This window comes from Gossypium hirsutum, chromosome A05 (assembly GCF_007990345.1).
Source record: "Gossypium hirsutum isolate 1008001.06 chromosome A05, Gossypium_hirsutum_v2.1, whole genome shotgun sequence".
Taxonomy (NCBI): Eukaryota; Viridiplantae; Streptophyta; class Magnoliopsida; order Malvales; family Malvaceae; genus Gossypium; species Gossypium hirsutum.
Window position 1 is genome coordinate 99,171,728 of NC_053428.1, and position 27,443 is coordinate 99,199,170.

General features: G+C 31.9%; 1 protein-coding gene and 3 long non-coding RNA genes across 10 annotated transcripts; 2 read left to right on the forward strand and 2 right to left on the reverse strand.

Annotated features, from left to right (window-relative positions):
* The first annotated feature begins 1,545 nt into the window (after positions 1-1,545).
* On the forward strand, positions 1,546-2,370 carry LOC121229582 (uncharacterized). Its single transcript, XR_005927353.1, has 2 exons — positions 1,546-1,587; positions 1,732-2,370. It is a non-coding gene; the product is annotated as an uncharacterized lncRNA (long non-coding RNA).
* Positions 2,371-3,472: 1,102 nt separating this feature from the next.
* LOC107959860 (uncharacterized) lies at positions 3,473-4,590 on the reverse strand. Its single transcript, XR_001700994.2, has 2 exons — positions 4,095-4,590; positions 3,473-3,776 (listed from the first exon to the last, which is right to left on the reverse strand). It is a non-coding gene; the product is annotated as an uncharacterized lncRNA (long non-coding RNA).
* A 2,770-nt stretch (positions 4,591-7,360) lies between these two features.
* On the reverse strand, positions 7,361-11,772 carry LOC107959859 (DNA (cytosine-5)-methyltransferase DRM1). 7 transcript variants are annotated; one of them, XM_016896026.2, is made up of 12 exons: positions 11,580-11,772; positions 11,150-11,192; positions 10,903-11,040; positions 10,726-10,825; positions 10,596-10,642; positions 10,325-10,424; positions 10,197-10,228; positions 9,881-9,997; positions 9,412-9,628; positions 8,981-9,072; positions 8,090-8,821; positions 7,361-7,885 (listed from the first exon to the last, which is right to left on the reverse strand). In XM_016896026.2, coding segments are annotated over exons 1-12 (2,067 nt in total). In that variant the 5' UTR covers positions 11,582-11,772; the 3' UTR covers positions 7,361-7,438. The 7 variants fall into 7 exon arrangements, with proteins under 7 accessions (XP_016751515.1, XP_016751518.1, XP_016751516.1 ...); XM_016896029.2 differs by having other exon boundaries at positions 8,090-8,818; positions 9,529-9,628; positions 10,197-10,243; XM_016896027.2 differs by having other exon boundaries at positions 9,529-9,628; positions 10,197-10,243.
* A 13,774-nt stretch (positions 11,773-25,546) lies between these two features.
* On the forward strand, positions 25,547-26,088 carry LOC107961467 (uncharacterized). The gene is made up of 3 exons (XR_001701299.2): positions 25,547-25,755; positions 25,867-25,938; positions 26,021-26,088. It is a non-coding gene; the product is annotated as an uncharacterized lncRNA (long non-coding RNA).
* Positions 26,089-27,443: the final 1,355 nt, after the last annotated feature.

A 27,443-nucleotide genomic window follows, 5' to 3' on the forward strand; every position in this document is an offset into this window, starting at 1 on the left:
CTGAGAATGCATATATTCTATTTTTCATGTGAGGGGTGACTATAACGCTTGAAGATTTCGCTTTAATGATTGACCTTCTAGACAATGGACAAGCGATAATTGGAGTTAGCAAAATTAACATGGAGTACGAATGTGATTGACTGTTGGATGTTGTCTCGTCTAAGGATAAAGACAATAATAAATTAAATGAAAACTGGGTGAAATATATACGGTTGAAGAGGCTTGTCAAACTAGTCTGTCTACCACATGCAATTTTGGAGGAGGTGGATTGATATGCTAGAATATAAATGTTTTAGATGGTAGGAGGAATCTTCCTCTATTGGAGTCTTTTGAGACTACCAATACATTCAAGTAGGGTTTAGTGACTTTGACACATCTGTATGGGGAACTTTGCATGGCGACATGAAAATTGATCGATGAAATAAATTATTATTGTCTACTTCTACAAACATGGGCATAAATACAAATGATGATTAACGTTCACCCTTCTCAATTATTGAAGGTAAAAATATAATCATATATAATATTTTTAAAAGTATTCAATAACCACTATTCATAATCTCCTATTGCATGAAAATTTGAATAGATTTATCTATTACCTGGACAATGTGGTTAAAATATATCATAAATCCTTATACTCTTTGTAAATTTAGAATTTAGCCCATATACTTTTATTTTTAAAATTTAATCTTTCTACTTTTTTAAATTTCGAAATTTAAGTTCAAATGTTAACAATATTAAAATTATTTTATTAAATTCAAATTTATTATAATATTATTTTTTTAATTACATGACTATCAAATAATTTTTTATTTTATCTCAAAATGTAACATCAACAAATTAAAGAAAAATTAACAATGCTACCACCTTGTTACTTTTTTCAAGCCTATTGGATTTGGTGTTAATGCCAGACATTCCTTCAAGACTTCATGGATTTGGTGTTGGGGTAATGATCATTTGTTTCTCTATCTGGTCCTTGCCTGTATGTTTCTTTACCTCATTCTTGTTTGTTTGAGACTTTGGAGGAATGATCATTTGTTAATTGAGACCATATTATATACTATTATATGGTACAGTGGTATAGTATAGTTCAAATAACATTATGCCAAAAACTATCAAGTGCAACAATCAAATGGTTGCCACCATCGGCAGCAAAAAAGATGCTTTTATAACTTTTGATAGCTGTCTATTTTCTTTGATAGCTGTCCGGGTCCAAATTGTAAAAATTTAAACCAAGATAACAAAGTCTAAAAAAACTATCCATTTACAACAATAGACCCAAATACCCAATTACTGCCCAAACAACAAAAACTCATAGCCCAAAATTAACCCTAGCCCAACAAGCCAATAACCTAAACTAGTAACAGAAAACCCTAGTCCCTAGCCTAGCTGCTGTTGCACGCCTCCACGCAAGCCCTCCTCCACGTCTTCACAATACTTGCGATTTGGGCGAGAAAATAGCAACAAAAAAGAGCAAAAAACGGAAAAAGAAATTTGTTGTATTTTCGGCTCTAAAAAGCCCCAAACAACCATTGTATTTTTTTTACGAATACACACAATAGAGAATCAAAAATAAAACTTGAAAAGGTCTCTTTTATTTTGCATCTTTTTATTATTTCGTGCATTTATATTTTTGTTTTTATTATTATTATTTTTTAAAACGAAAGGAAAAACAAAAAACACAAAAAAGGAGTCAAATCTTATTGTTTTTTTGTGTACGCTCTGCCGTAGGAAGTCGAGGTTTGTCGTTTCTGATGAAAAATTGCGTGATTTTGGGCTCGAGGAGTCCAAAGGCCGAAAATGACCCTTTTTCAATTTTCTGGCCACCATAGACGACAGCGCCGTCACCAGCGACAGGCGACCATCATGGTGGCCAACTACCGGAGCCATGGCCGGAGTTAGGAAAGGGGGAGAGAGTTGTGAGCCTTTTTTCTGTTTTTTTTAAAAGAATGAAGAAAATGAATTTTTAAAAAAAATTTGGCTTTTTATAGACTCTTGAAACGACGCCGTTTTGGGCCGAAACGACGCCGTTTTGGGCCAAAACGACGTCGTTTTGATCCTTACCCGCGCACTGACCTGACCTGTCTAGAAGATCCACGTGTTTTTGATTAATGGGCTATTTTCCAGTTTAGTCCTTCTGCCTTTTATCCGCTTGCAATCAAGTCTTTTTTAATTTTTAATTTTGGCCCTGTAATTTATTTCGGTTTTCGATTGAGCCTGTCTTGAAGCTGCGCGTTTTGGAGGGGGATTATTTCCCGTTTTGGTCCCTCCTTGTTATTCGCGCATTCAATCTTGTCCTTTTCTTTTATTTTATTTTCAAATTCGCCCCAAAATTTCTGTTTTAAGTTCAAATTAGTCTCTCTTTTTTTGCTATTTTAGCTATTTTATCATTAAATTAATTAATTTTAATATTATTATTATTACTATTATCTTTTATTATTATCTCTATTATTATTAACATATTATTATTCTTATTATTACTATTTTTGTTATCTTTTTAAATTGTTTTATTTAACATTTCTTTATTCTTTTATTTATTTGTTTACTTTCAAATTTTTTAAATTTTTTTACAAGCTGTTTTATTTATTTTATTTTTTTATTTATTTACCTATTTGTCTTCCCAGTATTTATTTAGTAAAATTCTAACCCTTTTTGCAAATTTGTACTTGTTTTAAATCTCTTCATATATTATTTATTTTAAACCATTTTTATTAATCACTTAATATCTCCTTTATTTTATTGTTTATATCCGGCCTCTTTCACATTTTCTTTTATTATCCCCTTTATTTATTTATTCATTACTCCAAGATTTAGATTTTATTATTATTACTTTTATTATCTTTTTTTTCGTATTATCATCATTATTGTCATTGTTATTGTTCATATCATTAGTTATTTTGTCTTATGATTCTTTCTTTTGATTGTCCATATTAGCATTAAAATTTAGTATATCATGTGATATCATGAATTGTTTTTGTTAACGTATTTATATTTTTGTTATTTAGCACAACAATTTTATCCAAATCATTGTTTAAAATAAGAAATTATGCTTTGTTTAGTTACTACACTTGTTATTATTCAAAAATTTTCAATAACAAGGCAATGTTTCGCATTTAGAAAATTCGAAAAATCGTACCCTAATTTACTGGGTCTCGATTTTCTTGTTGAACCTAAATAGCCGAGTATCCTTTCAAATTTCAAAATACATGATTTTTAAATAAGATAAAGGCAATATTCTGCATTTAGAAACTCGAGAAGGTCGTACCCTAACTTACGGGGTTTCAATTTTCCTCGTTGAATCTAAACAACCGAATATCTTTTTTAAAAATCAAAGTGCAAATTTTAAAATAAAACAATCAAAAGGCAAGCTTATTCTCGAAGGTTCAAATGTCGTGTCCTAACTTACGGGATATAATATTTTGTTACCTCGAGACAATAAGGCCTTCAATGTTCGCTTCAATTTATTCAAGCATTTCTTTTAAATCAATGTAATAGGCCAATTTTAGTTTGGCCCGATTTATAAAAATAAACCAAATGAGTAAAAATCCAAGATTTATTAACAGTCCATTTACATAAAAAAACCCCAAATTTTGTAGGCCCAAAACTAAAAAACCCTAGCCCAAAGAATAGCCCATAGCTTGAACACTCTCAGCCAAGGAAACCCTAGGCACCGCAGCCTCCATGTGCGTCCTCGGCGCGCGCTCCGCTCGAGGGACGGCTCCCCTGACACTGCTTGCACCAAAATGGCAAGCTTCTGCCCCATTGACCCCCTAAGCCTGCAAAACAGAAACAAAAAGGAAAGCAAAGAAGTAGAAGCAAAGCAAAACAGTAGACTAAATCTTTGCATTCGACTATAAGAGAGCCTCGAACAAACAATTTTTTTTACGTGCACATAGCAATCAAAGAAAAACAAAAAAGAAATTTCAAGAGGTGGTTCCTCTAGTTCTTCATGCTTTGATTCTTGAGCCCTTTTTATTTTTCATTTGGATACATACAAAAGCATCAATCGAAAATAGAAAGGATTTTTTTTTCATGTTCTGTCGTTTTTTTTTAAATATTGTATACGTGAATAGAAACAAAATACAATACTTTACCCATTTTTGGTGGCCGAAAATGTTGGAAACCGAGAGGTTCCTTCGCGTTTTGTCGGCTCGCGGGATCTTTTTTTGTTTTTGAGTGTATAGACTCAAGATTTGGGTCAGAGAAGAAAGAAGGGTTAAAAAGGGTTCGGTTTCATACCGCCGGCCACCGCATACGGTGGTCGTTGGCGACAGACGAACGGCGGTCCGATCGCCGGGGAAGGAAAACCCAGAGAAACCCCACAACCCTTTCCCATGTTTTTTTTTGTTTGCACAGCTAAAATGAAATTTTTTTAGAGATTTTTGGGTTTAAATACCCAAGTAAAACGGCACCGTTTTAGCTCTTCCTTTAAGTGACCAAAACGACGCCGTATGAAGGCTACCCGTGCGACCCGACTCGATTGATGAAGGATCCGCTCATTTCTCTTACTTTTGGGTTATTTGTACTTCAAGTCCTCCCATTTCTAAGAGCTTTAATATAGTCCTGCTTTATTATTTCTTTCTTTTTACATTTGCCCATGAACTTTTATCTTTGTTTTCATTCTGGTCCTTCATTCACATGGTGATTCTAGAAACGGTGCGTTTGGAGGGCGAAAGGAACAATTTACTAATAAGTTCCTATGAGATTTCACACCTTCCTAATCGATCCTTTATTATTATTTTAATATACCCTTTTAATTCGGTTTGGGCTTATATTTGAGTCCCTTAATCAAGCCAACTCTTTTACTTATTTATCAATGACTATATTAATTTGTTTTTTACCGAGTCTTCTTTTATTAAATTATTTAATTGTTTATTAGTATTCATTTATTCGTTACTCTTTCATACATGTCTAAAAATTGGATCGCATATGTGCTTTATGGGTATGTTTATTTATCATTGCCTTTTATCATTTTTTTCTTACTTTATTTTATTTTAGTATACACTTGTTCACCTACCAGTTTTGTACTTTTTTATATGATGGTTCTTTTATGATCATGTATTATCTTTTGTTTTATTTTCTTTCGAAATAACCCCATTATTTCATTATTATTCCCTTATTTATTTAGTTATTATACATTATTTTAATATTTTACCCTTATACATCATTTTAATATTTTACCCTTTCTACTTTTCATTTTATTTTACCTTTTACTATTGTTACTATTACTCCACTATTTATCTATTTTATTTTTTTATACAAATAAAAAAATGATTTATTTTATTATCGTTATTACTATTACTATTATCATTATTATTATTATTTTGTCTTTGCTATTTTATTATTATTATTATTTTAAAAAAATCAAATTTGGCATCACGTATATTTATTTATTTATTATTCTATACTCTTTATACACCTATTGAAATTCATAAGGTTAATGTTTTTACTTATAAACACTTGTTGATTCATGTATTTTTAGCAATATCTACTTGTTTATTCATGTGCTTATTACCCGTTTCCCATTTATATGCGGTTATGTCCGTTTGTCTTTTATCATGCATTTTTATTTTATCGCTTCACTTATTCATCGAAACTAATCCACTAATATTGTATTCATACCAAAATTCATAAAAATGGATTCTCTAATAAAGGTAATATTCTGTGTTTTGGAAATTCGGGAGATCGTATCCTAATGTACTGGGTTTCGATTTTTCTTGTTTGATCCGAAAGACCGAATAACCTTTTGAAATTAAAACGCATGAGTTTTAAAAATCAAAAGACAAGCTTATTCTCGAGGTTTTAAAATGTTATGTCTTAATGTGGCATTTTGTTACTTCAGGACAAGAAGGTCTTTAACATCTATTCTGATTTACTCAAGTAAATCCTTCGTAAAAACCAATATTAAAAGAGGGGATCATATTTTTAATTCTTTTCGAGTTTTTTTAAATTTCGACATTAAGACATTAATTAATCAATTAGATACCAATTTTGGGCGTTTTGAGGGTGCTAATCTTTCCTCGTACGTAACCGACTCCCGAACTTGTTCTCTCAAGTTTCGTAGACCAAAAATATCATTTTAGTGAACTGAAATGTTTTATTAAAACAAAGGTGATCTGATCCCACATAATAAAGATCGATGGCGACTCCTGTTTTTTCGTTTTCAAAATCAAAGTCGATCCTTATTTTTCAAAAAATAGTTTTGACAATCAACATTAATAAAAAAGGATCGTATTTTAAATTCTTTTCGAATTTTCAACTTTCAATGTTTAGACATTAATTAATCAATTAAGTATAAATTTTGAGCATTACGAGGGCGCTAATCCTTCATTGTACCTGAACCTGTTTTCTTGAATTTCATATACTAAAATTGTTGTTTTTGTAAATCAAAATGTTTTATTAAAACGATTGATCATGAGATGACCCGATCACCACCGTCAAAAAAGATTGGTGGCGACTACGTTTTTATTCGTTTTCATTTTTAAAATAAAGTTAACCCGTTTTTTTTAAAAAAAAGTGCAATGAAGACAGTTCGTGTGTGGAAAACTTGTTTGGAAAGCTGTTTTCTAATTTAATTTCTTGAAATATTTGATGTTACAATTTTTATTTACTTAAAAAGAGGGTCAGTAGCGAGGGAAAAAACTTAATTACCGATTAGCTAAATTATATCTTGTATGGAAACCAAGTTTACAAACTGCCTCCTAATGATGTGCCAGGAGATCTCCAACAACGGGACTTAGCCTGTGATTTTACTGATTTTTTTATTTGATGTAATAGAATGTTTTTCTTCACCCCAAAAAAATTATTTTATTGTTATTAACTTCTTAACATATTTGGCCATTCAAAATAAAAATTCTTTTAACATATTTTATTTAGGGAAAAATAATCCAATAATCACTCAAACTTTGATGCAAGAGGCAAAAGAGTCACTCTAATTTCATTTCAATCATTTAACTTCCGAAAAATTACAAATCAGCCCTTTTAACTATTTTCCGTCGTATATATAACAGAAAAATGACATAACATTTAACAGAATCCTTGACCGGCCAGTTAGAGGGTTAGCATCAGTTTAAACAGCCCCATTTAAGAGTTTAGGGTTCAGGCAGTAAAAGAAGAAGAAAAGGAGGAGGAGAGAAGAAATGGAGATGCCAACTGTGATTCCGGTGTGCTATTGTGGAAACCCATCTAATCTAAAAATGTCTTCATCCAATCACAATTAAGGTAGGAGGTTTTTTGGGAGTAGAATGTCGAAGTAACATGTCAAACATGAGTGTCAAACTCGGACAAAAAGACTTATTTTCGAACATGAACCAATAAACAGTGTCTAATACGAGGAGTAAGCCGGAACGATAAATATATATTTGCTTAAATAGCACTTCATTTCCCTTTTAATTTTATATTAACAGGAGTTTCGGAAATTATTCAAATGCAATCTTCTTCAGATAATCATTGATTTTGTGCCATTCATAATACATTTCACCAAATCCAGTATTCGACAGAAATCAAAGAAGAGGGCAGAATCTTTACCTTCGAGTCCGTCTCGATGATATCTATTGCTGCCAGTGAGGTTGTTGCAAGGACTCCCTCCCACCACAAGGTCGAATCCTCCAAAATTTTTAATCAGTTGCTCCAAACGGTCCCCGTTTAGTTCTTGAACATCTTGGATGTCAGTCAAAGTCCCTCTCTGGTTTGTTTGTTCCCACCAACTCCTAAGAATATTTCGGTTCAATTCAGCTATTTCCACCGCTACCACATTTTTCAGAGGGATACCGAGTTGGTGGAGAGCAACCTCCGCACCTCCAATCCCAGAGAAAAGGGACAACAGATTGATACCACCGGGGAACTTATCTTTTAAAACCGAAAAGTGATACGCCACTGTGTCAATCTGAAATCAATTCTTCTATAAGCACAATATCTCAACCAGAGAATTTGTGCACATCGGACAGCAATATGACAGAACTAATTCAAAACTTGGGTAATCACTTGAAATAGTCTAAAAACTTTGCATTGCATTCCTGTGTTCTAGTCAGTATTTATAAAAAAAAGAAAAAAGTAACAGAACATGAAAAAGATAGGAAGAATCACGCACCTGAAATGAGTTACCAAGTGATTTGTATCTATCTGTCCGACTGATTCCCCCTCCTCTTGTGTGGTTTCTAGGGAATCCCAAAAGCATTTCCACTTCATCAGGTTCAAGTGGAGCAACCTTGTTCCTTCCAACCCAAACCAGATTCCATTTTCTGCATTGTTCGAGAACAAACTTTTGGATGCCCAACGGCGGTTCACCATCAGAATCTTCTAATGCCTTGCGAATCTTATCCGTCAATCTTGCACTTGCTATACAGGTTTGCAAGCAGTTCAATTTCGTTCGCGTGTCCCAGGATGGCCACCATTTCCTTGTTAGTGGAAAAGCTTCATGAATAGTTCGTGGAGGAAATGGAAGAAGGGGAAATCTATTGTCAATTGGCAGATTATGAACATAGCCCCTCTTCCTTGCAGCAGCACAAAAGAACTTTGAATCAACAAACTCAGGCTCCACATCATATAAGAAGCGCGAAATGGTGGTCCAAACACCTTTTGGAGCAAGTGCTACATTCTCGTAGTAGAAGTATGGAGGCCCTAAAGCTGCTTCTGGAAGTACTCTATTAGTGATCTGATCTGGTTCATTGGGGACCCCGAAACCAATCATAGGATTAGGAAGATGAACTGCATCATCATCTTCATCAAACCTCTTTTCAAGCTTAAGCTTCTTCTTCCTTAACAACAAATCATAACCCCAGTTTCGCCTCTTCTTGTGACTAGAGCCATTGCTGAATGGCTTCTACAAAATTAGATTGAAAATCATTGGTGAAAGTTTTACAGAAAATAGTAAGAAGAAAACTGCAACAAGTTGAAAAAGTAAATAGAAAACAACAAACTATGAAAGATATAGAAACAGTATTGCAAGTCTGGAGTGTTCGAAAAAAGGAAAGGAAACTACCTTGTCTTCAAGTGGAAAAAGTGCATCAGCAGCCTTTGCAATTTGCGCAGCACATATAAAGTCGGTTAACTCCTCAATTGTGGAGTCTGGACCTGCAACATTTGAAGTTAAGATATAACCTCAATTCTTAACTAAGACCACCCTCTTACAACTTAAAAATGGCCAAGGATAAAACCTAAGTATCACAAAAACCTTCTATAAAGACAGAAGCCCAGGGTGCCACCTAAAAGGTTCATAGTTGAACATTCAGAATTCTCTAAAAGGAAGTTGGGGCAAATTTTGTCTGTAAAACCCAAAGCAACTAAGGACTACTGAGACTTGCAACTTGGGTATTTATAAACAGAACAATAAAAATGAGAATTGATCTTAACATTCTTCTACGGTAGAATAAAATTGATTGCCAATCATATATGACAGATATGAAAGTTTACCATTTTCAATACAACAATTGAAGAGTCTAGGATCCTTTATACTGTCCAAATGAAACTTTGACATCCTACCAACCATCAACAAGAATATATTGCAAAAATGAATGAGATAACACAAACCACATCTCTCCATGACTACTGAAGCCTCTGCTTCTGAGTACCCCATTTTTGTCAAGTGTAACAATTTTCTCCCCTCCTCAGAACTAGGACTCATAATTTCCTGGAACAAAGAAATATAAATGTAAAAACATACTCAAATCATCTGCAAGTTAACATACATAATCATCAGTAGCCGAACTGTAGCATCTACATAAATGCGAATCAAATGGCTAAAGGTCGCATTATATTATCAAAGCAGATACAAAGAAGAAAGGCAAAACCACCTCAAGAATAAAATTTTCATTGGTAAAAGATAATTTTTTTTAAATGTCAGAAAATTGAGAAACAAAATAATCAAAGCAAGTTTAGATACCTCGGACTCAGAAAAACTATCAAAATCAGAGAAATCATTCAGCAAACTCCCTTCATAATCTGATGAGCAGTTACCAGAGTCAGGATTTTGCTGAACGGAAGCAGTTGTTTCAAGAGCCTGCAAATTTTAAATAGGTCATTCATCAAAGTACAGAGACAATAAACAATTCTTTGTGAGGTACTCCAACAACTTGCACAGACAAATCTACTTGAGGAGGATTGGCAAATATCACCTAAGCCACTAAATAAGTAGTTTTGCAATTGCATCATTATCAAGATTACTATTAAGGGAAACAAGGTTCAGGTGTATAGCTTACTGAATATGTCAATAGAGTCTCCAATATGGAATCTGTATTTCCCTCTCCTGGAAACATAAAGAACAAGATCAGATATGAAGTTGTTGAGGTGAAAACTGACTGCCAAGGAAATGAGAAAGGGTCATTACCATTTTCCTGAACCACTTTGACAACCATTTCTTCAGAAAATCCCATCCCTACAAAATGATCGATCAACTTGGAATTGGAAGAACTAGGTAATGTGCTTGCCTTCATATCAAAAAGGGGAATCAATAATTAATAAAGTAACGATATCTGTAATCTAAAAAAACCAAAAAGTCAGCAGTAAAATTCTGACGAGCATGTGAAGCAACTTTCTAGCATCATGACGCATGCAACTTAGAAGCATCTTAGAAGAGCATACACAACACAATAACTCACCGAGTACTCAAGGAGGGCTTCAAGTATCAAGTCTGAGTTTTCCTCTCCTGGACACCATTCAAAGCAGAACTATAAGTGAATTCTCAGGTGGAAACTTCTGCTCTAAGTGAAAGAAACCTATAAGCTTAACCTTTTTCTTCAACCACTTTGGCAACCATTTCTCTTGAGAACCCCATTCCGACAAAATGATCAATTATCTTGGAATTGGGAGAATTTCCAGATGAGCCCGCCTTGAGGCAGTAAAAGTTAAAAATGAGCATGTACCTTTCCAAAATGCTATGTAAACTAATTACATATGAGCATGTACCTCTGCCGAACCCAAAACAGCTTCTCCACAGGGAGTCGACAAACCCGAAGGGGCCGAGATGGCATAATTATCGATTTCCAGATCATCTTCAGTATCCCAGTCAAAATTATCAGCTTCTCCACCCGAATTATTGTCAACCTACAGAAATTACATGAGCATTAGTAGCATGCATTATATTAAGGTATAACAATTCTCTTATCTTTTGGTCAGTCGAATAATACAACTAAATCAACAAAAATAATAATACCATTTTTTTGACTTGTAGTATGGGCCAAGAAAAGCTTCTCAACCTGTAAAACAAACAAAGGAAAATTAGGAAAAAGAATAAAGATTCACAAAAAGGAAATATATATTGCAATTATAAAAATTTTTTATTCAATATCAAGTCGTTTATAAAAAATTAAATTAAAAATTAGAATAAACAAGATTAGTATTTAAATACAGATAAACTGATTGCAAAAATTAAATGCAAATTTTCGACGCTTGTATTTCCTAACTGAATAAACTGGGGCCGAGCAAGTAAAAATAAAACGAACGACTAAACAGCTGAAAAAGATAATCGTTTCTCGGAAACAAACAGAAAGAGCAAAAGAGAAACCATTATTGAAACTATCGAAATCAACGGAACAAACAGTAATTAATGATTTTATCATTTTGTTAAGTGATGGGAAATTTACATCAACGAATCAAAGACAAAATTGTTAATCTGATCCTGAAATTATCTCAAAGAAATCCGTTAAGTCGATAGTGCAGTTCACAATAGTCGGTGCAGAAAAAGAAGAAGAAGAGAAAAGCTGATGCATGCAAGGAATGAAAATGGAGGAATCAAAGTAGAAGGTTTTGGCTATGGCCGTGGATTTTTTATTTATTTTTTGAATCTTTTCTTAATAAATAATGAGTAAAAAAAGGTTAAAGTAAAATATCCCGCCACGCGTCGGTTCGATGAGGGTTTTTTTCTTGTTCGAGTTTTGACGTTAACTCTTTTACGCAGTAAAATTTTGCATCTTTTGTTGCGTTTCGCTGAGCCGGTTGTACGGAACGTTTGTGCTACTGCTACTGTCGTTGTGGATTTTATAAAGAAAAGGAATTAAATTAATCAATCCTAATAATTTTATTATATTATGAAATTTAAGCAGAAACACTTTTTGATGGGCAAAACAAAAAAAAATTAGAAATTTATTAATATATTAAAAGTTAACTAAATTAAATTTCGCAATTTGTATTTACTTTGTATTTAAATTTTTCAGACTTATTTTTTATTTAAATCTGAAAATTATAAGTGAATTTAGTACTTTTTTAAAGATATTTGACTATCACAATTAAAATACGGTAATGTAGTATTGATAATAAAAAATATAGTGATGCGTGGCAGTCTTATATTTTAACATAAATTTTCTTTTGTCATGTTGTGTCAAGATGTGAGGTTGTTATGTGTTATCATACTATTAGTCACCAGCGTAAAATCAACATATTTTAATAATATTAATTAACTACCTAAAAAAATTTGCCAAGTTGGTTTCTAAATTTAGGTGCCAATTAAGTTTAAAAAAAAACATATGTATCAAGTAGTTATATATTAACTAGTTCAGATACCTTCATATATATTAATATTTTTCCTAATAGGTCGTTTAGGGTAGATATAGATTACTAACTTCATGTTATGGTGATAAAATAAAATAAAATCATTAAAAATAAGTTAATAAAATTAGTATGGGTATAACTTATTTTATAAAATTTATATAAAAAGATAAAAGGAAAAAAAAACACAATTATGATCAAATTTGTTCCTTTTTCAAGAGAACAATTTTTAAATCTTTAACTAATGAGTTGGTTTCTCATTAAGACTCTTTTTTAGATTTAAATTATTTTATAAATTTTATATAAAAATATATAAAAGCATCTTCTAAAAAGTATTTATTACTTTTAAAGAAGTTTTTTACTAATTATATTAATTAATTAATATGTATATATTCATGTCATGTGAGATTAGCTTATCCCTTATTCTATTACAACTTGATAAGACGTGCAATAAAAGAAAGCTCAATGGAATTTGGCCGTGTTTGGATGTGTAAATTGAGTTTCATTAATTTGTGTTATATTTTTATAATAAAAAAATAGAATTTTATTATTTTAATAATTTATATATTTAGAATTTTTAAACGATTCAATTAAATTTTTATTATTTTTAAGAGGTCAAAGTATAATTTTACTATTAATAATTTAAATTTTGATAAATTATAAACTGTTTAAATGAAAAAAGTTTCATTTTAAAATCTTGGCTCTCCCACTTCTTGTCAATAATTCAATGTTTTTATTTATAAATATCACCTTAACAATTTTTTTGAATATTTATGATATCAGCGTTTATTTATTTGAGGAAAAAATATTTAGTTTGATTTTATTTATTTAAGACAAAAATTATTAAGCAGTTATTTAACATTTTCCAAAAACTTAAAACCATTAAAGAATAAAGAGAACCAAGGTTTATGATGGTGAATGCACATTTTATAATTATTTTTCATTTTTTTAATATAATTTAAAGATATACATCAACTACCTAATTACATTTGTATACTATTTAACTTCATTAATGATAAATAAAATAATTATCTTATAAATATATCATTAATTTTTAATAAATTATATTATATTTCTCAAACTGAACACGCCCTTAAACTTCTGAGAACAACACGTGAAGTGCTCTGTCCTTCATCACTTTTTCCTTGTGTCATTGTGCTTAGAATATTTTGCTTTGGAAAATAAAATATTTAAATAAAAAATAAACAGGGCTAAAAATGTAAATTACTAAAAATTAATGTAAAAAATATGGTCAGTTACCGATCAAGCAAAACAATTTCGAGTTAGTCCAATTGACACCTCTTATTTTATTATCTTAACTCAATTTGAGTTGTTTTTTCCAATTCAAATCTAGTAAAATTATTTGAATAAAATTTTAAAAATAAACAAGTCAAATTATTTTTTTGTTGACAATTAACAAATTTCAAGCTATCACACGTAAACATGAGACAATATATATTTGAAAATTTTTCAAAACAAAATAAAAGAAAAATAATATACTTTAGTATGATAAATTTGATTTCATAATTTACTTGTTTAAGGTTTTAAATTTATCATTTTGGAAAATTTTTATAATTTAACATCTTTTTTACCATATTTAGAACTTTTTAAATAATTTTTATAAACTTTTAGAATTTTTTAATATATATTTTGAAAATTTGAGGATTATTTTGAGTAGGAGAGCAATTCTCAATTTCAACAGAAAAATTTGCAAAAACTAATCCATTTGATTTTTTTATTTCGATTTAGTCTATTGGGAGGAGTTGATCAATTTTAACCTAAGTTTAACCAGTTAATTCAGTCTATTATCAATTTTTGAATCTAGAAACAACCAAAAATAATAATTATTTTATATTATTTTTAAATTATTTTATCTATTATATATTTTACAGTATATAATAGATAAAATAATTTTATAAACCCAATCTTGTAACAGCTTGATTTTGGGCCTAGTTGGAATAGTAGTTTTAGAACCACTAACCAGAGTCTGGAGAAATTATTTTTAATATTATTTTATGGGTTATAGCATGTTTACATGGATGCATGAAAATTTTGATGAATTAATTTTAGCGATTGTGAGCTTAATTGCGAAAAAGGACTAAACCACATAAAGGGCAAAAGTTTTATTTTACTAGCAAATGGTGTTAAATGACTAGAGAATCATAATTAGGGGTCTTTAAAGAGCAAATAGACCCATTTTCATAGGGGTGTCCGGCCATAGAGACAAAGAAAATAGAAAATCAAAATTAGGTGAAGTTGGTAACCTATTTTGACTAGAAATAAGATAAAATAAAACAAAAGGCTTCATCTTTTTACCATTCATCTTCTCCACCGAAAATATCAGCAAGAAAAGGGGTTTTTGAAGCTTGAAACTTTCAGCCATTAAGTTCTCTTATAAGTAAGTGATTTTGATGACTTTTCTTGATAATTTTTGTACTTTTGAGACCCTTGTAGCTTAATTTAGCTAATGGAGGGGCTATTTTGCAAATGGTTGAAAGTTTAGGGTTTTTTCCATGAAAGCTTTTGTGTTGTTTACTGAAATATTATGGAAGAAAATGAGTTATAGTTGTTAAATAAACAAATTTTGTGAAGTAATTTTCATGAAAACCCTAACTAAAGATCATTTTGTATAAGTTATAAATTATGTGGTAAATATATGAAATAATTGGAATTGTGGGCTACTTCTAGTATACAAAGAATTCGGCTAGGCTTGGTTAGTGAGAAAATTTGATGAAAATCGATTTACGAGTCTAAGGGTAAAATCATAATTTTGTGAAAGTCTAGGGGCAAAATGGTTATTTTTCCAAAATATGAATTATGAAATGTATTGATTTATGTGATGATTAAATTAGTGAATTTTATTATTTTAGATCAAGAAATACAAAATCCGAACCTAGACCGGGAGAAGACCAAGCTAGTAGACTAATTCAATCTAGTCGCCCACTTTTTGTATACCGAGGTAAGTTGTACGTAAATATTACAATTCTATTGTTATTATGCATTAAATTATTGATATTGCATGAAATGTTTGATTTTGTTACGAATATGCATGACGAAATTTGATGTGGTGAAACTCCCAGTTGAACCGTAGGAATAGATCAGATATCCATGCAGTGATACTAGGGTTATGTGAGCCAGTGTAAGACCATGTTTGGAACATGGCATCGACTTTGTTACGAGAGCTAGTGTAAGACCATGTCTAGGACATAGCATCGGCCTCAATATGTGAGCTAATGTAAGACTATGTTTAGAGCATGGCATCAGCTTTGTTATGAGAGCTAGTGTAAGACCATGTCTGGGACATGGCATCGGCATCTTACCCTTTTGTATGAGGCTTATCGGGTATCCATTTATTTTTCCAACTGGTTTAACAGGTAATTTAAAGATTATATCATGATTGAGAAAAGTTATGATTACGTTGCAAGTGGTACAGGTACCTACACAAAACTCATAAGAATGAGCTGGGGTTACGTATATGAATAGTAAGGATGAAATGAGTAAGTTAAGTCTTTAGTCATTCAAGAATCTTGTGCAAGTGTATGATATGTTATGAGTATGATGTTACTTAGTAAATCAATGTTAATTATTTACTTGTAACTTACTAAGTTGTATGCTTACTTCTTCTCTTTTCCATTTTTCTTATAGTGCAGTCAAGCTAGCTCGAAAATCAAGGGACGTCGGAGGCATTAAACACACTATTACCTCAAGTTTTTGGTATAGTTAGTTTAAATGTTTTGAGCGTGGCATGTATAGGGACTTGGTCTTTTGTTTAGTGTCATGTTGGTTTAGCCACAAGTATTGGCTCATATGGATGTGATATTCATTTTGTATAGGCCATGGATGATGGCTACTATTTATTATTGCTAAATGCATTTAATGAGAATTAACATTGATGTGGATATTTGGTTTTGGCTGTTTTGGTTATGTGTGTTTATGCTAGGATTGAAGATGTTTGATGTTGTGTAGGTTGGTGCAAGTAAGGGTGGCAAAAAGGCTTGGTAGATAGCCTTGTTTTTCTCCACACGGGCAGACACACGAGCGTGTGTCTAGGCCGTGCGTGACACACGGTCTGCCCCATGGGCGTGTAGTTAGGCCGTGTGTCCCCTGCACCTAAATTTGGCAAAACAGAATGCCCAGTAGTAACCACACGGGCGGAGACACGGCCATGTGTCTCAACCGTGTGGAGGACACGGTCTAGTACATGGACGTGTACCAAGGCCGTGCACCCCTAAAGGGTTGATGACGTCAGAAATAAAATGTCAAGGTTTTTGTACAGGGCGGAGACACGGGCGTGTCATGGCCATGTGAGGGACACGGGCCATGGATACGGGCGTGTGCCAAGCCGTTTGAAAACCCTTGTAAGTTCGAATCGAGAAATAAATTTGCACAGGCTAGGGACACGGGCGTGTCCCAATATGTTCAGGCCGTGTGAGCCACACGGGCCTTCAACATGGCTATGTTAAGAGGACACACGGGCGTGTCGCCCTTCCACACTGGCGTGTGCCCCTAGTTGCATTAAAATTTTTCTAAAATTTTCAAAAGTGTTCAGTTTATTCCTGAACTGTTTCCAAAACGTGTTTTGGGCCCCTTGTAGGTCCATATTAGGGACGTTAAGAGGAAGGTTGAAAGTTTTAAATTTGAGCGAAATTTTATAACTCGAAAATGTTTGTATGTATATGTTTAAATCTAGTAACGCTTCGTACCTTGCCCCGACGTGGGATACGGGTAAAGTGTGTTACAAACCTAATAACCCTAAGTCTATGTTTGGATTAGAGGTGAAGAGGGGGAGAGAAAGGAAATTAATATATATAGCAAATTATTTGTAAGGCATATCCCCAAAAAGATATCAACAATTGCTGATAACTAAATTATAACAATCCGTTTTCAGTGAAATCATAATAGTGGTTTCAGAATCACAAATCCAACGTCGAAAAATCTATTTTATTATTATTTTATGGTCTACAGTATGATAAAAATAACTTATAAAATTTTCATTAAGAAATTTTACCGTTTACATACTTAATTTGATAAAAGGGACTTAATTGTGTAAAGTGCAAAAGTTGTGTTCTAATAGCTAAATATATTAAATAGTTATAGAATTTTAAATTGGAGGTCCTTATATAGTAATTAACCATTAAGGTTGTTAGTGGATAAGTATGGATTTGTCATCACTGAAATTTGAATGAATTATTAAGGTCAATTTTGAAAATTAGTGATTACAGTTATAATTAATTAAATAAAATAAACAATTATCATCCATTATCATCATCTTCCACCAAAAAATAAAAAGAACGAAAACCTATTAGGTATGCATTTTTGTCCCCTTTTTTATGATTTCTATGATTCTGTAATCGTTGTAGCTTAATCTAGCTAGCCCGGGGATTAATTGGCAAAGCTATTAAAGTATTAGGGTTTTCCATTAGTGAACATGCTTGAATTTTGAAGTTTGATGATAGAAACTGAATGATTGTTGTTAGATAAACAACTTTTGTAAATAGATTTTTGGTAAAATTATCAATTAGTGGCTAAATTGAAAAAATGTGATAAATTTATGGTAAAATTTGTGAAGTTGTGAATTATATGGGCTGCTATTAACATGTATAAAAATTGAGTAGGATTGGGTAAGGATTAATTTGCATGAATTTCATTTTTCGAACCTGGGGACTAAATTTCAAAGGAATTAAAAATATAGGCAAAAATGGTAATTTTGCCAAAAATTTCATGATGGATTAAATTGAATGAAAATTATATTGAAATGAGTTAAATTCGTTCGTATAGATCCTGTCAGACCTTGTACAGAGTTAGATTGAGGTAAAGAGAAAATATAGGATTAGTCGCATCCATATCTACATACACTCGTCGAGGTAAGTTTGTGTAATTATATGCTTTGATTGAATTAGATGTATGCTATTTGCTTTATTATCATATATGAGTACCGATTGCATATCCGACGATGTACGGCGATTACCGAGCCCCGTTTGAACCTTAAGAATTTGTAGGGATACAAATGACATGTCATTAGGGTTATCCATTTCAGCTCTTATGAGCTTACCATTATTCAGCTCGGAGGAGTTTACCATTTACTGTAACGACTCGTTTTTGGTGAAATCGAAATAATATTTTTGGGACCACAAATCTGAGGTCATAAAAATTTTTTTAATATTATTTTATGGTATATAGCATGTTAGAATTATGGTATAAAAATTTTGTTAAGAAATTTTACCGTTTGTTTGCTCAATTTGTGAAAAATGACTAAATCACATAAAGTACAAAAGTTATGTTCTATTAGCTAAAGGTATTAAATAACTATAAAATTTTAAATTAGAGGCCCTTATTGAGTAATTAGACCATTAAAGAAGATAGTAGATGTACATGGGGTGAAATCATAAATAGTTAAAGTTGGTAAAGGGTTAGTAAATTGTTGACTAAGTTATATTAAATAAAATAAAAACAAAATGGCCATCTTAATCTTTCTTTTTAGAACCAAAAATATCAGCAAACTAAGAGCTTGGAAAGCTTGAATTTTCAGCCACAAAATCCTTTGCATGTAAGTTATTTTGGTGTTGGTTTTTGTTGATTTTTAAGTTTTTAGAGCCCTTATAGCTTAAGCTAGCTAATTGGGGCTAATTTGCAAGATGGTTGAAGGGCTAGGGTTTTGCCATGAAAGCATGATAGTTGTTTGTGAAGTTTAATGGAAGAAAACGAAACCTTTTTGGGTGTTAAACACTTTTTGTTAAGTGATTTTTGTTGAAAATTCAATTAGGGGTTAATTTGTGAAATATGAAGATTTTGAGTTAAATGTGTGAAATTGGAGAATATATGAGCTGTTATAAGCACATATAAGTTTCGACTAGGCTTGGGTGTATTGAAATTTCATGAATTTTATTTTTACGAGCCTAGGGACTAGTTTGTAAAGAAGTCAAATGTTAGGGGCAAAATGGTAGTTTTACCATATTATGAAATCAGACTAATTTGAATAGAATAACTATTAAATTAATTAAATTTGATTATATAAATTAAGAAAATCAACGTATGGATTTAAATCGGGGAAAAGATAAAGTACTAGATTAAGCGACCGTTATCTCCGAGCGAATTTGAGGTAAGTTCGTGGACTCGAACTTAATTTTATTTTTAATTACGAATTAATTAGTTAATGCTAAATTAGCTCTTGATATAAAATGTATGCATATTATGGAATTAATGTTAAGGAAAATGAATGAGAAATTTACGGAAGTAGATAATTTTACAATTGTCTATATATTCGACTAGCGCTGGGCGCAATCTTTGTTAGCTTGTCTGACTACTGCTGGGCACACAACCGTCGGTTTATCCGACTAGCGTTAGGCGCAATTACAGTTGGTTCATCCAACTAGAGCTGGGATCACAATTATTATCGTCGGTATATCCGACTAGCACTGGGTGCAAATATCGTTGGTTTATCCAACTAGAGCTGGGCTCACAATTACTATCGTAGGTATACCCGACTAGCACTGGGTGCAAATATCGTTGGTTTATCCAACTAGACTGGGCTTACATTTAATACTGTCAGTTAATCCGACTAGAGCTGGGCGTAACCTTTTCTGTAGTTTACCGCTAGGCACCAGGTGCCACGTCACTAATAGATCTTGCAGTAAGGTTACTTGAATTATCGAAAGAAATGAAATCTTATTTGGTTAAGTTATAATTTCATACTAATATCGATTGTTTTTGTGTTTAGCTAATAAATGGAGCCTATTAATGGTAAATTGATTTACATGTTGTTACAAAGTGTGCGAGATATTCGTTTATCTGGTATTATTCTAAGTGGGTCAACAGACACAGTGCTGTTACAAGGTTATATGAGTTCAATACGAACTAGTATAGATATGTATACGAAATACGTAGAAATGATATGCATTTATGACATATGAATTCATGGCATGCTAACTAGGTTGATGATTATGTGTTAGGCTTTTGAGCCAAATTGAGTTGTGATATGCCTTGTTTTACTTACTTAAATTGTGGTTAAACGAGTATGAAAAGAAGGAAAGCTAGGCAACTGCTTCAATTAGAATTGTTACGAAAGCATGGAAAGGTATGAATTATTAGACGATCAAAATAAGTTTAGACACATGCTTGAAAATGTGAATACATTTAAGTAGGGTGTACTTATGCTATGATGTTTTGAGATGGTTTGTTAGTTTATGTGATAATTAAAATTGAGAGGCTAATGTTTTTCAGACTAAGGCCAAGACATGTCGGATTGAATAAAGTGGCTTATGATTATAAATTGTAGCGGTAAGATTTATTTTTTAATTACGAACTTACTAAGTATTACATGCTTATTTTGTGTTAATTTCTTTGTGTATTTAGATATCAGAAGCTCGGTCGGGTTGGAAGTTGGCGGAGATTTCATCACACTATCTATCAGCTATTTTGGTATTGTGGTTTTATAATTCTGGTTATAATGGCATGTATAGGTCATTTTGGCTAATGGTAGCTTATATGTCTTGTTGTGTTTTTAGCCATTCGATTTGGCTTGAAAATGGTATATGTTTTGTTATGTAAACATGTGTAAATGGCTTTATGATATATGAGGTATGGTTGCCAAGTGAATGTATTGTTTGTGAATTGGTATTTTTTATACCAAATGGTTGAAATTGAGATATGGTATGCATGTTAAATTTTAGGCACAAAGTCTCCTTTATGTGTTTGACCATTTAGATAGATTTTGGAGGTTTAAATTGGCATGTTTAAAGTAGTCAATTAAGGTGCCTATTAGTATCATGGTTGTGTGTCATCTTATAAGATGTTATAAGCTTGTTATTGATTGGTTTTGAATGTCTAAATATGCCATGTTTATATGCACATTAAGGTGTTTAGGTTGGTACCAAGTTGGGTGAGAAACATGGCTTGGAAAATAGCATATTTTCGTTCACACGGGCAGAGACACGAGCGTGTGTCTCAGTTGTGTGTGACACACGGCCTAGCACACGGGCGTGTAGCTTGGCCGTGTGACCCAAGTCAAAGAGTTACACGGGAATGGGCATGGGCTGGGACACGGCCGTGTGCCTCACATCGAATGCCCACACGGCCTGGCCACACGGGCGTGTGTCCCCTGCACTTAGGAGAAATTTTTTAACTTCGCGAAAAATTCTCTAAGCTTCTGGTTTTGGTCCCGACTTAATTCTAATCTTTATTTTGGGCCTCGAGAACCCATATAAGTGACTTCATGATTGATTATGAATGGTTTTTTATTTGAATGTGAGATGAACATGAAATGTTTGTTTGTTCTATTATAAGTCCAATAATGCTCTATAACCCTGTTTTGGCGTCGGATATGGGTTGGGGGTGTTACATTTACAGCTCGTATGAGTATACGTGTACATGAATTGACGGATTATCGTTCAGTACACCTCGTGTGTGCTACCTATGTATCCAACGATATCCTAAATACGAACATAGTTCTGTTACGAGTTTATAAGAATTCAATACGAACTAGTACAGGTATTTACATGAATTACATTGAAATGATATATATATGATATATGGATACATGGTATAGATGTTACATGTATATGAAATTTAAATAGTGGTTGAATTACATGACTAACATGGTTGTTGAGGATATGTCTTTAGACTTTTGGCCAAATTGGTTTGGATATGTTTTGTATGCTTACCTTAAATGTGATTAAATGGTAAGTTAATTTATTTGTTATCTGAATTTACTAAGATTAAATGCTTACTCCGTGTTATTTTCTGTGTTTTATAGTAATTTGGAAGCTCGTTTGGGTTGGAAGCATGTTGGAGCTATATCACACCATTCATCGGCTCTTTTGGTACTTTTGGTTAATTAATTCTGGTTATAATGGCATGCATAGGTTAATTTGGCCAATGTTGGCATATAAGTGTTTTATTGAGATTTTCCACTTATATGGCTTGTGTTTGGTATATTTTGATGTGTGTTTGATATGGTAGAATGAAAGAAAGTAAAATTTGGTTTGAATATGCATATACGTAGTTGGTCATTTAGGTAAGTTTGGATACTTGGTTGACATGTTTTTAAGTTGTCATTTGAGGTGCCTAAGGGCTTATTGGTTGTATCTGGTGATATTTCATGTTTAAGACTTGATTTTGGCTTGTTTTGAATGCCTTGTTGATGTGCAAAAATGTTGAGTCAGGTTGGTGTCAAATTGGGTAAGAAATGTGGTTTGGAAAATGACCTATTTTCGTCTACATAGGCAGAGACAAGGGCGTGTGTCTCAGCCATGTGTGACACACGACCAGGTGACATGGCTATGTGTCCCCTATATCTTCTTAAGGGTGCAAGTCAGTATGCTCACACGGCCTAGCACACGGGTGTGTGGCTTGGCCGTATGACCGAAGTCAAGGAGTTACATGGGCACAGACACGGGCTGGAACATGGTCGTGTGTCCTTATTTCGAATGTCCACACGGCCTAAGACATGGGCGTGTCTCTTGGCCTTGTGGCCCCTGCAGTTTTGAAAAATTTCAACATTTTCAAAAAAAATAAAATTCTTTAAGTGTCCAATTTAGTCCCAACTTGTTTCTAATATGTATTTTAGGCCTCGAAGGCTCATATAAGGGACAATATGTTTGATTTCAATTAGCTTCTGACATGAATATTATATGATATGAATGTTTGAAATGTCTGTTTTTTGATCTGTAAACTCTGGTAATACTCTTTAACCCTGTTCCGACGATAGATTCGGGTTAAGGGTGTTAAATTAACATTGATCGAACTATGTCAATAAGGTTCTATTTTTTTACTGTCACGTCATTTTGTTGTGGAGTTCCCGATGTGGTTAACTAAAATAATATCTTATTCTTTATGAGCTATCCTAATAACTCATCTTATAAATACTATTCACATCGATCTGATTGAAGTGTCTTTATGGGTAAACCTAATTATTTCTCCACTTCCGCATGTAACTCTTGAAATTGATCAAAGGTTTCACTCTTGCAATGCATTAGGTATACATACTCATATCTAAAATGATCATCTATGAGGTTATATAATAATTGTAACCATCTCACGTATTGATGTTCATGGGGTTACAAACATTAGTGTGTACAAGTTCTAAGGATTGAATAACCTTCGTCCATTTTACATTAAAAGAGCAATTGGTCATCTTGGTTAATTGACCAAGTCTCAAATGTTAAAGGTACGCCTCATTAGAGTGAGAAATTTTAAGTTTCTTATTCGCAATTTCGATTTCAAACAATGTGTACATCTTGTGTTTGATACAATAGTGATTGTTTTGCATCCATCCATTATAGATGAGAGAATGATTTCTAAAAATTGCAATATTATTATTAAAAGTCACAATCAAGTTGTCTTTAAATAGACAAGCAACTGAAATTAAGTTTCTCTTGAAATTAAGTACATAGAAAATATTTTTTAAAACAATTTTCTTAAAACTATCAAAATAAAGATGTACATCCCTCACTCCTTCAACCACAACACTTGTTTCATCTCTAGTCCACAACGAGAGGCTCTTATTGTTGGAATATTTAGTTTGAAAAACGTAGCGGAAAATAGGTTTAAAGGAAAATTAGAGTTTTAAAAGTTTTTCCAAAATAAGAATTTGATTGTGCTATCTAAATTAATAAATACTTAATCAAAATTCATACATTTTTTATTTGTTTAGTATGAATGTTTTGACCAAGTGGTCTTCTCTACTATCCTCAAGCTCATGTCTACTAAGTGTGGGCTTGCTTCGGATTAGAAATTTTTTTCACAAAATTACTATTAGGGCAATTTCATAATTTCTCTAAACTTTAAAGGCCAAATTGTAAATAAAAAATATCTTTAGAATTTTTTGGAATAATTTCTTCAGAAAATTTTCTCTTTACAACTTTTCTTGAATTCAAGTGTGTGAGAATAATGACTCATATTCTCTTTATATAAGGAGAGTTTAGATAGAATTCAACTAAGATTAAAATTAATCACATTAATATTAAATTAATAAAATATTATCTAGTTAAATATTTAATTTAATTCAATATTAAATTTATTAAAATAATATTATATTTGAAAAAGTTAATTGAAATCAAGTTACCTGATATAGTCCCATTAGAAGTCTATAAATAGACAACGTTGTCAACATGCAAAACAAAGATTTTGCAGTTTTTAATTCGATTGCTACTTTGTGCTTTTATTTATAATTTTGTTTGACACTCTTTATAAGTTTTATTGGAGAAAATTTTCATAATTTGCATGTAAGATATTTTCACTACAGGAAAACAGGTCTTTAGCGGCGTTTTTAGCGACGTTTTATCAAAAGACGCCAAAAAAATTGTAAAACATAGAGCAATAGCGGCATTTTACCAAAAACGACGCTAAAAACAGAGCAATAGCGGCGCTTTTGGTAAAACGCCGCTAAAAATAAGAGCATTAGCGGCGCTTTTGGTAAAACGACGCTAAAAATAAGAGCATTAGTGACGCTTTTGGTAAAGCGCCACTAAAAATCGGAGCAATAGCGGCGCTTTTGGTAAAGCGCCGCTAAAAATAAGAGCATTAGCGGCGCTTTTGGTAAAATCAGTTGGATGATCTAAGGATTACTCACATTATGCCTTATATCAATTTTCAATTTAGATGGTTGTAGTTTGAAGATGATCTATTTTGGTACAAATCAGTTGGATTTTGTTGACATTTAATTTTTAAACTTTTTCAGGGTCATTCTTCTGTATCTGTTTCTGAGACGCAAGTAAGTTTTATTATTAATTAATTTTACATTTATGTTCTGTGTATTGAATCTAATTTGATAAATCAATGCATTCCAGGGAGCAATTGAAAAAATGATCAGCCATTCAGATTGATAATTTTTGTATCAGTTTGTTAGCATCCTTATCAAGTATCAAATGCCTATCTGTTACTTCTTGTACACTGCAGGTTGGTTATATAATTCCTTCTTGTTTGGGTTATTCTGTCAAGATTTACTTAGTATTTGAATTAATTTTGTACAAAAATATTTTTTTGACTGCTTTTAACCAACACCTAATTTTTTCTTCCCTATTTTTGTACTATGACGATTGTTAATAAATTTAATTATTACTATAATAATTATATGAAGTAATATATATGAAGTAAAATTATATTGTATACTAAATATGGTACATATACTTTAATTCCTTGTGTTTTGACTTTTAGGATATAGTTCCATGTGTCTATATTAGTGAATTAATGTTGTATATGTTTCAGTTACTGCTTCCTGCTTCTCCTGCAACTATTGGTTCAACTGAAGCTGCCATTTAATCTTCGAATTAATATTTGGTACTGATATAGATAAAGTTTTCATATTTGCTTAAACTGAAATATATTTGGTGCTACTCTTATAATCTTACATGTGTCTGTATTAGTGAATTAATGTTGTATGTATTTCAGTTACTGCTTCCTGCTCCTCCTGCAACTATTGGTTCAACTGAAGCTGCCATTTAATCTTCGAATTAATATTTGGTACTGATATAGATAAAGATTTTATATTTGCTTAAACTGAAATATATTTGGTGCTACTCTTATAATCTTACATCTGTTCTAGGTACTATCGAGCACCTGAATTAATATTTGGTGCAACTAAATACACCACAGCCATTGACATTTGTTCTAAGTACGTATAGGTTTCGTTGCTAAATTTTTTTCCTTATTTCTATGCATTTTCACTTTAAATTACTTAACAAATATTACTTTTTTGACTCCAGCCTCTGTTTGCTGGTGAGAGTGGAGTAGACCAGGTACGTTTTATTAAGGTACGTTTTATTTAAAATTCTAATCAATAATAGTTTTATCATGATGATTTTGGAAAAATTAATATTTTGGGGTTGCGATTTTGTAAAGATTTAATTGCTGGTTCTGTTTGGAGCAGAACTATTTTGTTACCAAATTAATTTTAAATATTTGGTTCAACTTAATTATTATTTGATTCTGCTTAAGTATGAATAAGTATGAATTAATTTTATTACCGTGTAGCTTGCTTGTCCATTAAAATTACAACAATGGATGACTTTCTCTCCAACCTTATTTTAAATATTTTAAAGATTCAAAGTATATAGGCTGGAAACCTGACAGGTTGCCTTATATCGAGCTGCAAGATATAATGGATCCTCCCTAGGTGTAACAACGCCACGTATGATGAATCTTAAAAAATTCAAAAAGACTTGAAAAAAGTTCTATCGAGCTCATTTACTATTGAATATTTATTTCCAATTTACTTATAAAAATTAAACTACGATTCTTTTTTTATATTATTATATTCAAATTACTATTTTTTTGTATTAATAATGTTTGATTTTAATATTTAATATTTTTAAATGTCTTTAAAAGTTATAACTAATTTTTATCAAAATTACAACAATGGCTGACCTTCTCTCCAACCTTATTTTAAATATTTTAAAGATTCAAAGTATATAGGCTGGAAACCTGACGGGTTGCCTTATATCGAACTGCAAGATATAATGGATCCTCCCTAGGTGTAACAACGCCACGTATGATGAATCTTAAAAAATTCAAAAAGACTTGAAAAAAGTTCTATCGAGCTCATTTACTAGTGAATATTTATTTCCAATTTACTTATAAAAATTAAACTACGATTCTTTTTTTATATTATTATATTCAAATTACTATTCTTTTGCATTAATAATGTTTGATTTTAATATTTAATATTTTTAAATGTCTTTAAAAGTTATAACTAATTTTTATCAAAATTACAACAATGGCTGACCTTCTCTCCAACCTTATTTTAAATATTTTAAAGATTCAAAGTATATAGGCTGGAAACCTGACGGGTTGCCTTATATCGAGCTGCAAGATATAATGGATCCTCCCTAGGTGTAACAACGCCACGTATGATGAATCTTAAAAAATTCAAAAAGACTTGAAAAAAGTTCTATCGAGCTCATTTACTATTGAATATTTATTTCCAATTTACTTATAAAAATTAAACTACGATTCTTTTTTATATTATT